The sequence below is a fragment of the Ranitomeya variabilis genome, chromosome 4, assembly GCF_051348905.1.
Source record: "Ranitomeya variabilis isolate aRanVar5 chromosome 4, aRanVar5.hap1, whole genome shotgun sequence".
NCBI lineage: Eukaryota > Metazoa > Chordata > Amphibia > Anura > Dendrobatidae > Ranitomeya > Ranitomeya variabilis.
The window spans coordinates 130,993,776-131,009,525 of NC_135235.1; the positions used below are offsets into that span (position 1 = coordinate 130,993,776).

The 15,750-nt window shown below is 42.8% G+C and overlaps 1 protein-coding gene across 2 annotated transcripts in view; it reads right to left on the bottom strand.

Moving 5' to 3' along the window:
• LOC143770046 (cGMP-dependent protein kinase 2-like) overlaps positions 1–15,750 on the bottom strand; it is a 363,231-nt gene that overhangs the window by 117,707 nt on the left and 229,774 nt on the right. For both annotated transcript variants that reach the window (XM_077259271.1, XM_077259272.1), the window contains 2 exons: positions 8,244–8,338; positions 2,536–2,604 (listed from right to left, as the gene is read on the bottom strand). In XM_077259271.1, the coding sequence (XP_077115386.1) occupies positions 2,536–2,604; positions 8,244–8,338 (164 nt within the window). The remainder of the gene's footprint in view (positions 1–2,535; positions 2,605–8,243; positions 8,339–15,750) is intronic.

Consider the following 15,750-nt stretch of genomic DNA (forward strand, 5'->3'; position numbering starts at 1 on the left):
TACATTGGGGGCTTATCTACAGCATTCCAGAATGCTGTAGATAAGCCCCTGATGCTGATGGGCTTAGCTCATCTTCGATTTTAGGGGTGACAGGTTCCCTTTAAAGAAAAGACAATTGTGAACCATGATGAGACCTTAGTTGTAAATTGTGGCTACTGCCTGTTTATTCACAGCATTCGTATCTTGATACAAATGCTGTTGTTTTTTGATCAGACATATATTGATTCTGATAATTATTTGTCATAGATAAGACAAAAACTTATGTAACACTTGATATTTTTTTACAATTTATCAATTAATAGTCTTACAATTCATCATTTTTTTAGGTATTCACACAAAGACTAAACTTAACCGAATCAAAGTAGTTAACGAGGTTGTCCACTACTTTAAAACTGATGACCTATCTTTGGAATAGGTCATCAATGTTTGATAGGTGGGGGTGTGACAACCGGCACCCCTGCCGAGCAGCTGTTCTTGGTGCTGGGTGTCGCAACCTCACAGATAAGGATAGGTCATCTATAATAAAGTAGTGGACAACCTCTTTAACTTGATTGGTTTAAGTTTTGTCTCTGCGTAAATGCCTAGAAAATCAATGACAAATTATAAGACTAGTCATTGATAAATGTTTGATAAATGTTTTTTTAATGGGGGTATGACACGAGGCGCTCCTGCTGATTGTTACGCTCCTAGGTGGCGCACATGGTTCATGGACCCACTGTGCCACAGACCGGACTTGCTCTGGAGGGGTGTGACTAAGCAGCTACCTTGGTGTTTGCTGGAGCCTCTTGTGGTGAGGCAGTAGCTGATGACCCCAAAGAGGCAGAGACGTCACTTCTGATTCTCAGACAAAGCAGGATGGACATTTGGGACAAGTTTAGACAGGATGGCCTTCTTGGGACAATTTCAGACAGGATGGCCAATTGGCACAAGTTCACACTGTGCGGACAGGATTGCCACTGGAACAGGTTTTCCCTGTGCAGACAGGGCAGCCACAGGGACAGATTCACATGGTGCAGACTGGACAGCCATAGGGATAAGTTCAAAGTTCTGGCCTGGATATTCAACCCCCAGGGTGGCAGACAGATGCAGTTTACGGATTTGGACACCACCAAAGCAGTCGCTGGAAACAAGGGTTAACTATGGCAGACTAACGGGAACACAGGACACGAGACACTAACAGGCTAGGGATGGGGAACCTGGCAACATACAGTTGCATACCAAACCACCTAACAGATCTATAGGCTGTTGCTCAGGCACCTCCCAGAAGGGGCGGGTGCCTTTTTATGCAAGACGTCTCCCAGCTATTGGCTGGGAGAAACTTTGCAGGTGAATACACATTAAGCTAAATGCTTCCTAACAGTTGCTTGGAGAATTTACCATTTGGGCGTGCTGCTCATGTAAGAATAGGGGAGCGTGTGCACCCATGCCCTAGGCATGCTGTCATGACTCAATGTGGCATGCACAGATGAGGCCACAGACCAAGGAGATTAGTAATCCGGTGTCTCTTTATGGAGGGATAACAAGACACCATGCAGGGATGCCAGGCATTGCGCTACATCGATCAGGTGTTCTTGGTGCTGGGTGTCGCAACCCCTCAGATCAGACCTTGATGATCTATCCTAAGGATAGAATATCAATGTTATAGTAGTGGACAAGCCTCCTTAACTCTGTGATCTATGTCACCCATTGATTTCCAGAATGAAATGAGATCTATAGCATGCAAAACCCATTTAGAAATGAGCAGAAATGTCTGTTTTTAAAGTGGTTTTTCCATTTTCAGGAAAGATGTGCTCTCAGCTGCAGTTTGTTGTAAAAAAACCCCCAAACTGTTCTTTACTCACCTTCCTAGGGTACAGTGCAGAATCTCCTCCGCTCTGACGTCACGTCGACAGCGCTGTAGCCAATCACTGAGCTCAGCTGCTCTGTCCGAGTACACAGCACCAGCTGTTGATCTCACTGATTGGCTGCAGTGCTGTTGACGGGCCTTCAGAACTGGATACAGCAAGCAATGGTGGACATGGGGAGGGCGAGTAAAGCTTTGGTTGTTGTTAACAATAAATTGTGCCTCTGAGCACAATCTTGGAAATGGAAAATCCCCTTTACGGTTTGATCATTCTGATCAATGACAATTTAAATTAATTATTTTTCACATCCTGCCATACATGTAGGTGATACTGAAGTGTTATTTACAACAGCAAGCAATTGATAAATACATCTCATCCTGAAGAAAATAAGCCCTAATATGTTTGAGAAAAGGAAAACTAAAAATGTTACAGCACTTTCAATGCGACAGTGAAAAAAATAAAAACAAAAAAAAGGGGGTGGGGGATGGGAATGGAAAATAAATGCATATTGAGTTTTTCTAGAGTTTTCCCATAGACTTCTCTACGGGACTTACAGAATGCCAGAGAAAAATACATGTGCAAAACAGACATTAAAAAACCTTTTAAATTTTAAAAAGCCAAAAATAAACTCTAGTAGCAGTAAATGTTTCTCAAATGACAATCTATGCAAATCAGAAACAGAAACACTTACTCTCTGTCAATGACAAGGCACTGTGTGTCGTCCTCTTCAGCTATGATGTTGGCAGAGCGGACATCCTCACTTAAGTAAAACAGCAGAGTGAGAAATCAGGCATTGGATATCTTATTACCGAAGTTTTATGTTTTTCAATCCTCTGATTATAATAATTATTGATCAAATGAGAGGAACACAATGGAGAAAATGTGATATAGAAACATCCCCATTGCTCTGGTGACTCAGGTCTAACTGCACAGGCCCATGTGATGAATTTATTTATACTGGAATTATTATTTCATATGTATTGACATCTCAATAATCAGCATATTTCAGTTACGTAGAAGCTACTATTGTTTTTTTTTAGTTGTAACATTGCTCATCTCCATTTTCCTATGCAGTGGATTAAAGGGAACCTGTCACCTGAATTTGCCTTGCGCTGGCGTGTACTCCAGAGGACAGAGAATGAATTTCAATCCAATATTGCGGGCAGCATGCAGCCAGCGGGTAAGGAAAGGGTGAATCAAACACCCGAAAACCCCGCCCATATGACCCAAAACTGGTCCCGCCAAATTCAGGTGACAGGTTCCCTTCAAATTCACTGAATCTACAGTACATAGAATTGACTCTGAAGAGTTTTACTTATGAATAAAGGTTATAACATATAGGACACACTATAACAAAGTAATCATGGCAGTTCAATCATTGCAACACATCACTATAAACATTGGATAAAACGGCATCCATTCAAAAGAATATAGCTGAGTTGAAGTATATTGAAAAGTAGCAACATGGATCTTTATGATATTTGCAATACTATAGAGTCATTTTCTGGTTATGCCTAACGGTATTCCTCCCAACTGTCACCTATGAGTGCTAAACAGTAGATTATAGGTAGAGCACAATGGGCTTGTGTTCAAGGCCTCCACCATCTTGAGGATCTAGAAGGGTTGTCAATACTGTGTCCAGTTTTGGGCACCACATTTAAAAAAAGATATCAACAAACTGGAGCAAGGTCAGAAGAGAGCGACCAGAATGGTGACCGGTCTGCAAACCATGTCCTATGAGGAACGATTACAGGATTTGGGAATGTTTAGCTTGCAAAAAAGAAGACTGAGAGGAGACTTAATAGCTGTCTACAAATATCTCAAGAACTTTCACATTGTAGAAGGATCATCTTTATTCTCATTTGCACAAGGAAAGACTAGAAGCAATGTGATGAAACTGAAAAAACTTTTTGACAGTGAGGGTGATCAATGAGTGGAACAGGCTGCCACAAGAGGTGGTGAGTTCTCCTTCCATGGAAGTCTTCAAACAGAGGCTGGACAGACATCTGTGTGGGATGATTTAGTGAATCCTGCTTTGAGCAGGGGGTTGGAGCAGAAGACCCAGGAGGTCCCTTCCAACTCTACCATTCTATGATTCTATAATTCACCCTTCATGTCCAGGCTGGACTTTCCTATCTGCCTTGCACAACATTTTCTAGTTTTTTCCTTGGCTCTCACTAGGTAGCATTGATACTATTTGGGCATCTTGGTACATCATCTTTTGTATATGTGGCTGTGAAACAGGTTCATTTGAGTTCTATGACCCAGATGTTGCATGGCTGCACCAAAAAAATATTTACTTTGCCCTGCTGTTAAAAATGGATCTGAAAGAAGATACCATAAAATAGGGATCACAAAACAAATGAATCAATGGTTGCTGTGATATATATATATATATATATATATATATATATATATATATATATACAGGTCCTTCTCAAAAAATTAGCATATAGTGTTAAATTTCATTATTTACCATAGTGTAATGATTACAATTAAACTTTCATATATTATAGATTCATTATCCACCAACTGAAATTTGTCAGGTCTTTTATTGTTTTAATACTGATGATTTTGGCCTACAACTCCTGATAACCCAAAAAACCTGTCTCAATAAATTAGCATATCAAGAAAAGGTTCTCTAAACGACCTATTACCCTAATCTTCTGAATCAACTAATTAACTCTAAACACATGCAAAAGATACCTGAGGCTTTTAAAAACTCCCTTCCTGGTTCATTACTCAAAACCCCCATCATGGGTAAGACTAGCGACCTGACAGATGTCAAGAAGGCCATCATTGACACCCTCAAGCAAGAGGGTAAGACCCAGAAAGAAATTTCTCAACAAATAGGCTGTTCCCAGAGTGCTGTATCAAGGCACCTCAATGGTAAGTCTGTTGGAAGGAAACAATGTGACAGAAAACGCTGTACAACGAGAAGAGGTGACCGGACCCTGAGGAAGATTGTGGAGAAGGACCAATTCCAGACCTTGGGGAACCTGAGGAAGCAGTGGACTGAGTCTGGTGTGGAAACATCCAGAGCCACCGTGCACAGGCGTGTGCAGGAAATGGGCTACAGGTGCCGCATTCCCCAGGTAAAGCCACTTTTGAACCATAAACAGCGGCAGAAGCGCCTGACCTGGGCTACAGAGAAGCAGCACTGGACTGTTGCTAAGTGGTCCCAACTACTTTTTTCTGATGAAAGCAAATTTTGCATGTCATTCGGAAATCAAGGTGCCAGAGTCTGGAGGAAGACTGGGGAGAAGGAAATGCCAAAATGCCTGAAGTCCAGTGTCAAGTACCCACTCAGTGATGGTGTGGGGTGCCATGTCAGCTGCTGGTGTTTGTCCACTGTGTTTCATCAAGGGCAGGGTCAATGCAGCTAGCTATCAGGAGATTTTGGAGCACTTCATGCTTCCTGGCACCTGCTCACAGTGCCAAAACCACTGGTAAATGGTTTACTGACCATGGTATTACTGTGCTCAATTGGCCTGCCAACTCTCCTGACCTGAACCCCATAGAGAATCTGTGGGATATTGTGAAGAGAAAGTTGAGAGACACAAGACCCAACACTCTGGATGAGCTTAAGGCCGCTATTGAAGCATCCTGGGCCTCCATAACATCTCAGCAGTGTCACAGGCTGATTGCCTCCATGCCACGCCGCATTGAAGCAGTCATTTCTGCCAAAGGATTCCCGACCAAGTATTGAGTGCATAACTGAACATTATTATTTGATGGTTTTTTTGTTTGTTATTAAAAAACACTTTTATTTGATTGGACGGGTGAAATATGCTAATTTATTGAGACAGGTTTTTTGGGTTATCAGGAGTTGTAGGCCAAAATCATCAGTATTAAAACAATAAAAGACCTGACAAATTTCAGTTGGTGGATAATGAATCTATAATATATGAAAGTTTAATTGTAATCATTACATAATGGTAAATAATGAAATTTAACACTATATGCTAATTTTTTGAGAAGGACCTGTATATATATATACACTCACTGGCCACTTTATTAGGTACACCTGTCCAACTTCTTGTTAACACTTAATTTCTAATCAGCCAATCACATGGCGGCAACTCAGTGCATTTAGGCATGTAGACATGGTCAAGACAATCTCCTGCAGTTCAAACCGAGCATCAGTATGGGGAAGAAAGGTGATTTGAGTGCCTTTGAACGTGGCATGGTTGTTGGTGCCAGAAGGGCTGGTCTGAGTATTTCAGAAACTGCTGATCTACTGGGATTTTCACGCACAACCATCTCTAGGGTTTACAGAGAATGGTCCGAAAAAGAAAAAAAATCCAGTGAGCGGCAGTTCTGTGGGTGGAAATGCCTTGTTGATGCCAGAGGTCAGAGGAGAATGGGCAGACTGGTTCGAGCTGATAGAAAGGCAACAGTGACTCAAATCGACACCCGTTACAACCAAGGTAGGCCTAAGAGCATCTCTGAATGCACAGTGCGTCGAACTTTGAGGCAGATGGGCTACAGCAGCAGAAGACCACACCGGGTACCACTCCTTTCAGCTAAGAACAGGAAACTGAGGCTACAATTTGTACAAGCTCATCGAAATTGGACAGTAGAAGATTGGAAAAACGTTGCTTGGTCTGATGAGTCTCGATTTCTGCTGCGACATTCGGATGGTAGGGTCAGAATTTGGCGTAAACAACATGAAAGCATGGATCCATCCTGCCTTGTATGGAGCATCTTTGGGATGTGCAGCCGACAAATCTGCGGCAACTGTGTGATGCCATCATGTCAATATGGACCAAAATCTCTGAGGAATGCTTCCAGCACCTTGTCGAATCTATGCCACGAAGAATTGAGGCAGTTCTGAAGGCAAAAGGGGGTCCAACCCGTTACTAGCATGGTGTACCTAATAAAGTGGCCGGTGAGTGTATATATATATATATATATATATATATATATATATATATATTACACATAATAGGCAATAGCAAACCAATAAACAACCAATACCAATAAACAATTAATATTTATTCCATTGTTTTTTTTTTCTAGCCTTCCAAATTAGAAACAAAACAACATAATGTTATTTGTATTGTTTGATCTGAACAATAATCTGGAATTTGTCTAAAGTTGGTAACTTATTTGATGAAGATTTTTGCCCACTTGTAAAAGCTTCTTAAGTCCAGCCATATTAATTGTGTGTACCCCATAAGCAAGATGTCCTATAATAAGCCAGCATGGCCTTGTAAATACATCCCGGAATCCAATTGGAAATTCCAGATCCTGTTCTACGTGAAGTTCATTTTAAAGCCATTTATAAATAGATAGATAAGCCATGCCAAGCATCCAGACATGGAGAAATATTCATCCCGTAAAATGGTTAATTTGCAAACAGCCTCATTGAAATTTCTGCTTGAGCGTCCACTAGATCAATATTTGAATTCCACTGTACTTTGTATACTGGCAGTGAAGCAGAATCTATACTAATCTCTAATCCCCTAACCAATCTCTTTTTTCAAGATTAATGACAAAATGTAAGGTTAGGTTGTTCCCACTACATGTGGCCTATATTACTGAGAAATACTTAGAGAATACACAATTTACATGTGAAACTAAGCTCCTTTCCTTTGTCCTTTGTATGCATCATGTCTTGGTCTTGTTACATTGATAATGATAACAAAATATGCGGTAGTGAACTAAATGAAATAGGCCCCTATCACATATATTTGATCTTCTCTTGAGTTTGAACTATTTCATTGTTGTCGTTGCTTGGTCAACATTATCAACTGTTGGGCAACTCGATCCATAACAGTCAAGATTTACACTTATAATACTGAATGGCAGACAGTAAAAGCACCTTGTCTGAGAATTACAAAAGTATGAAAGTTATGGTTGTAGACATATTGCTGTAATAGAGGTACTGTGGCTGACGAGCAAGGGTCTACTAGTGTTGGCTCCGGCTCAAGAGACTTTTTATACCATAAATTGTAATTGGAGTTGTGGTGAACTTACGATAGGTCAGAAATATAAGAGCAGTGGGGGTCCGACAACCTCACACCTCAGCTGTGATTACTGTAGCTCCTTCAGCAGATGGATGTTAGCAGTGAAAGGAGCTGCACTGCTTCTGCATAGATACTGTTCTGCAGAACTTGGCAGCGGCTGCTACACATTGAACATAGCTGCGCAGTGCAGCTCAGATCGATTTTTACATCAGTCCACCAATGTACTAATTACATCTGATTGGTGGGGATGTTGGGTGTTGAACACCCATTTATCTGGTATTGATGACCTATCTGAAAAACAAGTAATCAATATCATGTGACTGGACAACCCCTTTTAAGCATCATGGGTTCTGAAATGGATGGCCACAATGATAAGTGTTTGTGGTGAAAATGCCATTATCATAAGACTATAAACATTAAACTGTACCTAATTAATGCTTTTTCTCCAAAATAATCACCGACTCCTAAGGATTTGATTTCTTGTTGTTCTTGAGACCCTTCCACTGCTTGAGTCACGCACACCTAGGCAAAGACAGCATGAAATGAGTAAAGTGGAAACCCCCATCGTTTAGCTTCTTTGTATTCTCTCCCTATAATTGCAATAGTTGAGGCACACACTTTGTAAGCTTTTTTTCATCTATCTTGGAGAAGGTCTTAAGATATTGAACCCTATATTGTTTTGAGTTACAGGTAGAAGGAGCATTAACTGCATAAAATATTCTTTCCTTTGTTCCTGCCCTTGGTTGCTAAGCCTGTTATGTTATTTAATGAGCTAAGTTTGTATTTCATCATTCAGAAAATCAGCTTCTATGAGAACAGAGCAGTTGCCAGATGAGACTACACCACAATGTTTACAAGGAATCCCGGGAGCCCGCACTTGCAGGTCTGTTCATGCCTATTCGGATCTTTTATTTTCACGTAGAAAACCTCCTCAAATTCAACTAGACTCTTAATTGCTTAAATGAGAAACTGGCGTATCACTGGCAAAATGAGAGCCAAGCACATTTAATTTGTATCAACACCAGAAGGGGCTGCATTTCAATATGAGCGGCTTTAAAAGTCAGCTCTAATTCCAATCACTGGCAACAAATAGGTCTGCTGCAAAAAAGGAGATTGCTATCTCATCCATTGTAATGATTAGCACAGCCGGGGCAGCATGTTTAGAAACAAGTGGCAGCTATAGCAGATGAAATCCTGCAGCTTCTGTACAGACTATACCAATTGCATTCTAACTGGAAACTGCTCTGGCATTATTATATTCACTGTCCAGCCATCCTGCGTAATCTGGATCATATAGAAAGTAAAGTCTCATCTCCTTTTTGAACATTTTCTATTAATCATGCTGTTAAGACAGTTTATAAACTGGCCACATCATGGAAAAGAGGATGCAGAGCTGAGCAAAACAACATTTGTTTAAAGTTTTCATTCCCATTGCATAGTTATTTGCTTGTAAAGTTTAGATTCTAATTCATGCTAAGACCAAGGCTGGACATCAGTAGAAATTAATCCCTGGTGGCATGTACTTTTTCTCATGCACAAGCAATTATAGGGGGAAGGTGTCATTGAGGTTAAAAAAAGAACATGTCCCCATAGGATGTCATTACAGGTTTTCTCCTGTAAGACATGAAATGACACACAGTCCTGCTTTCCTCTATGATCTCACTGTTGGCATCTACTGTGTATTGAAGAGCATAACATCTATATGTCAATACCAACATATTTGGCAGTTCTCCTGCTCACCTCTCACCATGCTCTCAACATTGTTTTATTTCCCCTCCCCCATGCTGACTACCATAAGATGAAAGTTGTAAAAAGTTTTGTGTTTGTGACACAGTTCTGCCATTATGGCCTGCAGCATGTCCGGTTTTGTCTGCCATCAAGCACATTTAGGTCGCCATTGGTCAACAATAGGGTTGAGCGAAACGGGTCGATCATTTTCAAAAGTCGCCGACTTTTGGCTAAGTCGGCGTCTCATGAAACCCGATCCGACCCCTGTGCTTGTCGGCCATGCGGTACGCGACTTTCGCGCCAAAGTCGCGTTTCAATGACGCGAAAAGCGCCATTTCTCAGCCAATGAAGGTGAACGCAGAGTGTGGGCAGCGTGATGACATAGATCCTGGTCCCCACCATCTTAGAGAAGGGCATTGCAGTGATTGGCTTGCTGTCTGCGGCGTCACAGGGGCTATAAAGGGGCGTTCCCGCCGACCGCCATCTTACTGCTGCTGATCTGAGCTTAGGGACAGGTTGCTGCCGCTTCATCAGAAGCAGGGAGAGCGTTAGGCAGGGTCCACTAACCACCAAACCGCTTGTGCTGCAGCGATTTCCACTGTCCAACACCACCTTCGGTGTGCAGGGACTGTGGAAGCTATTTTTTTTTTTTTTTCCCCTCAGCGCTGTAGCTCATTGGGCTGCCCTAGAAGGCTCCGTGATAGCTGTATTGCTGTGTGTACGCCACTGTGGAAACCAACTGCTTTTTTCAAAGCACATATCCTCTTGTTCCTTCCTTTCTGCACAGCTATCTTTTCTGTTTTTCCACACTTTTTATTTAATTTGTGCATCAGTCCACTCCTATTGCTGCCTGCCATACCTGGCTTACATTACTGCAGGGAGATAGTAATTGTAGGACAGTTTTTTTTTTTTTTTTGTTTTTTTTTTTTGTGGGAGATTAAGATTGGCATTTCTGCTACAGTGCCATCCCTGTGTGTGCCATCTCTCACTGAGTGGGCCATAGAAAGCCTATTTATTTTTTCCGTGATTTGTGTTCTAAAATCTACCTCAACACAAAAACAGTACATCAATCAGTGGGAGAAAAATATTGGCCTCAGTCAGGGCTTGTGTGCCACTGCTGTGTGTGCTATCTCTCATTCAGTGGGCTATAGCAAGCCTATTTTTTTTTTTTTTTTTTAATATTATTTGGTTTCTAATTCTCCCTGAAAAAAAAAAAAAAAACCTAAAAAAACAGTGGGAGAATAATATTGCCCTTTCAGCTTGTGTGCCAGTCTTGACTCCTGGGTGTGCCACCTCTCTCCCTCTCATTCAGTGGGCCATAGAAAGCCTATTTATTTTTTTTTTTAAATATTATTGGGTTTCTAAAGTCTCCCTGAAAAAACAAAAAATACATAAAAAAACAGTGGGAGAGTAATATTGCCCTTTCAGCTTGTGTGCCAGTCTTGACTCCTGGGTGTGCCACCTCTCTCCCTTTCATTCAGTGGGCCATAGAAAGCCTATTTATTTTTTCCGTGATTTGTGTTCTAAAATCTACCTCAACACAAAAACACTACATCAATCAGTGGGAGAAAAATATTGGCCTCAGTCAGGGCTTGTGTGCCACTGCTGTGTGTGCTATCTCTCATTCAGTGGGCTATAGCAAGCCTATTTTTTTTTTTTTTTTTTTTTTTTTTAATATTATTTGGTTTCTAAAGTCTCCCTGAAAATAAAAAAAAAAAATACATAAAAAAACAGTGGGAGAGTAATATTGCCATTTCAGCTTGTGTGCCAGTCTTGACTCCTGGGTGTGCCACCTCTCTCCCTCTCATTCAGTGGGCCATAGAAAGCCTTGTTTTTTTGTTTTTTTTTTAATATTATTTGGTTTCTAAAGTCTCCCTGAAAATAAAAAAAAAAAACATAAAAAAACAGTGGGAGAGTAATATTGCCATTTCAGCTTGTGTGCCAGTCTTGACTCCTGGGTGTGCCACCTCTCTCTCTAATTGTGGGCCATAGAAAGCCTATTTATTTTTTGGTTTTTTTAATATTATTTGGTTTCTAAAGTCTCCCTGAAAATAAAAAAAAAAAATACATAAAAAAACAGTGGGAGAGTAATATTGCCCTTTCAGCTTGTGTGCCAGTCTTGACTCCTGGGTGTGCCACCTCTCTCCCTTTCATTCAGTGGGCCATAGAAAGCCTATTTATTTTTTGGTTTTTTTAATATTATTTGGTTTCTAAAGTCTCCCTGAAAATAAAAAAAAAAAATACATAAAAAAACAGTGGGAGAGTAATATTGCCATTTCAGCTTGTGTGCCAGTCTTGACTCCTGGGTGTGCCACCTCTGTCCCTCTCATTCAGTGGGCCATAGAAAGCCTTGTTTTTTTTTTTTTTTTTAAATATTATTTGGTTTCTAAAGTCTCCCTGAAAATAAAAAAAAAATACATAAAAAAACAGTGGGAGAGTAATATTGCCATTTCAGCTTGTGTGCCAGTCTTGACTCCTGGGTGTGCCACCTCTCTCTCTAATTGTGGGCCATAGAAAGCCTTTTTATTTTTTTCCTTCATTTGTGTTTTAAAATCAACCTCAACACAAAAACACTACATCAATCAGTGGGAGAAAAATATTGGCCTCAGTCAGGGCTTGTGTGCCACTCCTGTGCGTGCCATCTCTCATTCAGTGGGCCATAGAAAGCCTTGTTTTTTTGTTTTTTTTTTAAATATTATTTGGTTTCTAAAGTCTCACAGAGAAAAAAAAAAAAATAAATTAGGTGGGAGATTAATATTGACATTAGTGCTTGAGTGACAGTCCTGCGTGTGTGTCATCTCTGTGATTTGGTGTCACAGAAAACAGAGTGTGTAACATTGTGCCTGATTTTCCTTGTGGTCTCACCAACCTGTTAAGGGATATTGAAATCATACTGAAGTTATAGCTCACCGTGTAAGTTGTTTGACAGCAACAAATAAAGTTAGTTTGGTTACGATTTTTAAACAATGAGGAAGTCTGGTGCAAGAGGTCGTCGTGGGCGTTCATTGTCAGCTGGTAATGATGGTAGTGGTAGTGGAGCATCAGGTGGTCGTGGGGATAAAAATATTCCACCTAAGTCTGGAGCTGTGGAGCCAGTTTCGTCGTCAGGCTACACAAGGCCTCGAACGCTCTCTTTTCTGGGAGTAGGAAAACCGCTTTTAAAGGCTGAGCAGCAACAGCAAGTTTTGGCTTACATTGCAGACTCAGCCTCTAGCTCTTTTGCCTCCTCTTCCGAAACTGGTAAATGTAAAAGCAGCGCGTCGCTTGTGGATGTTCACGGTCAGGGACAAGTCGCTTCCTTGTCCTCCTCAGCAAAAACTACAACAAGAGAGAAGGATGCAGCAGGCGACACAACGGGTCACTCCATGGAGCTCTTTACACATACCGTCCCTGGCTTAGAAAGTGAAACATTTAACAGGCCATGCCCATTACAAGTAGATTCTGACATGGAGTGCACTGATGCACAGCCACAGCCAGAGTACTATGCTGCTCCTTTGACTCAGACCACCACATTGCCCTCTCAGGGTACAGATCCACAATCAGACCCTGATGAGACTATGTTGCCCCGCCACGAACGCTATACCACCGACCGACACAGTGACACAGACGAAGTTGCACACGAGCTCGAAGAGGAGGTAATAGATGACCCAGTTATTGACCCCGATTGGCAGCCATTGGGGGAACAGGGTGCAGGCGGCAGTAGTTCAGAAGCGGAGGTGGAGGAGGGGCCGCAGCAGGCATCAACATCGCAACAGGTTCCATCTGCCGGGCCCGTATCTGGCCCAAAACGCGTGTCAAAGCCAAAACCTGTTGGAGGACAGCGTGGCCATCCGGTTAAAGCTCAGTCTGCAATCCCTGAAAAGGGATCCGAGTCTAGGAAGAGTGCAGTCTGGCATTTTTTTAAACAACATCCAACTGATCAGCGCAAAGTCATCTGTCAAAAATGTTCAACTAGCTTAAGCAGAGGTCAGAATCTGAAAAGTCTAAATACTAGTTGCATGCATAGACACTTAACCACCATGCATTTTCAAGCCTGGACTAACTACCAAACGTCCCTTAAGGTTGTAGCACCCTCGGCCAATGAAGCTAGTCAGCAACGCAACATCCCTTCCGTCACTGTAAGGCCACCATTTTCCGCACCACCGGCAGTATCTGTGCAGGTTTCTTTGCCAGCCAAAAGCAGTCAGGGTCAGGGAATCACCAGTTTAGTAGGAGGAAATATTGCATCTAGGGCACCGGCGGAAACAATACCGTCTCCAACCGTCTCTCAGTCTGCCATGTACACCGGCACACCCGAAAGTTCCACGATCTCCTGCTCTCCAGTCCAGCTCACCCTACATGAGACTCTGGTTAGAAAAAGGAAGTACTTATCCTCGCATCCGCGTACACAGGGTTTTAACGCCCACATAGCTAGACTAATCTCGTTAGAGATGATGCCCTACCGTTTAGTTGAAAGCGAAGCTTTTAAAGCCCTGATGGAGTACGCTGAACCACGATACGAGCTACCTAGTCGACACTTTTTTTCCAGAAAAGCCATCCCAGCCCTGCACCAGCATGTTAAACAGCGCATCGTCCATGCACTTAGGCAATCTGTGAGTACAAAGGTGCACCTGACTACAGATGCATGGACCAGTAGGCATGGCCAGGGACGTTATGTGTCCATCACGGCACACTGGGTGAATGTGGTGGATGCAGGGTCCACAGGCGACATCAATTTAGGGACAGTTGTGCCTAGCCCACGGTCTAGGAAACAGTTGGCTGTAGGCGTTCGCACCCCCTCCTCCTCCTCCTCGTCCTCCTGCAGAAGCTACAGCTCTTCCACAGAACGCAGTCGGCCAACCACTCCATCGGCAGATGACACTGTTGCACACCAGTTGTCCCATTATGGGCCAGCTACTGCCAAGCGTCAGCAGGCTGTATTGGCTATGAAGTGTTTGGGCGACAACAGACACACCGCGGAAGTTCTGTCCGAGTTCTTGCAACAAGAAACGCAGTCGTGGCTGGGCACAGTAGATCTTGAGGCAGGCAAGGTAGTGAGTGATAACGGAAGGAATTTCATGGCTGCCATCTCCCTTTCCCAAGTGAAACACATTCCTTGCCTGGCTCACACCTTAAACCTGGTGGTGCAGTGCTTATTGAAAACTTATCCTGGGTTCTCCGACCTGCTCCTCAAAGTGCGTGCACTTTGCTCACATATCCGACGTTCGCCTGTACACGCCAGCCGTATGCAGACCTATCAGCGGTCTTTGAACCTTCCCCAGCATCGCCTAATCATAGACGTTGCAACAAGGTGGAACTCAACACTGCACATGCTTCAGAGACTGTGCGAACAGAGGCGTGCTGTTATTTATTTGTGGGAGGATACACGGGCAGGCAGTAGGATGGCAGACATGGAGTTGTCAGGTGTGCAGTGGTCGAAGATACAAGACATGTGTCAAGTCCTTCAGTGTTTTGAGGAATGCACACGGCTGGTTAGTGCAGACAACGCCGTAATAAGCATGAGCATCCCCCTAATGCGTCTGCTGATGCAAAGTTTGACGCACATAAAGGAGCAGGCGTCTGCACCAGAGGAAGAGGGAAGCCTTGATGACAGTCAGCCATTGTCTGGTCAGGGCAGTGTACAGGACGAGGTAGCGGGCGAAGAGGAGGTGGAGGACGAGGAGGATGATGGGGATGAGTATATTTTTAATGCGGAAACTTTCACGGGGGCACAGGAAATTGGTTGCGTGTCACGGCCGGGTTCTGGTTTTTTGAGGGACACAAGTGACGTAGATTTGCCTGCAACTGCCCCTCAACCAATCACAACCGGAGATTTGACAACTGGAACTTTGGCCCACATGGCGGATTATGCCTTACGTATCCTAAAAAGGGACACACGCATTACGAAAATGATGAACGATGACGATTACTGGTTGGCCTGCCTCCTTGATCCACGCTATAAAGGCAAATTGCAAAATATTATGCCACATGAGAACTTGGAACTAATATTAGCAACCAAACAATCAACTCTTGTTGACCGTTTGCTTCAGGCATTCCCAGCACACAGCGCACGTGATCGTTCTCACACAAGCTCCAGGGGGCAGCAGACTAGGAGTGTTAGGGGTGCACACATCAGAAGTGGCGTTGGACAGAGGGGTTTTCTGACCAGGTTGTGGAGTGATTTTGCTATGACCGCAGACAGGACAGGTACTGCTGCATCAATTGAA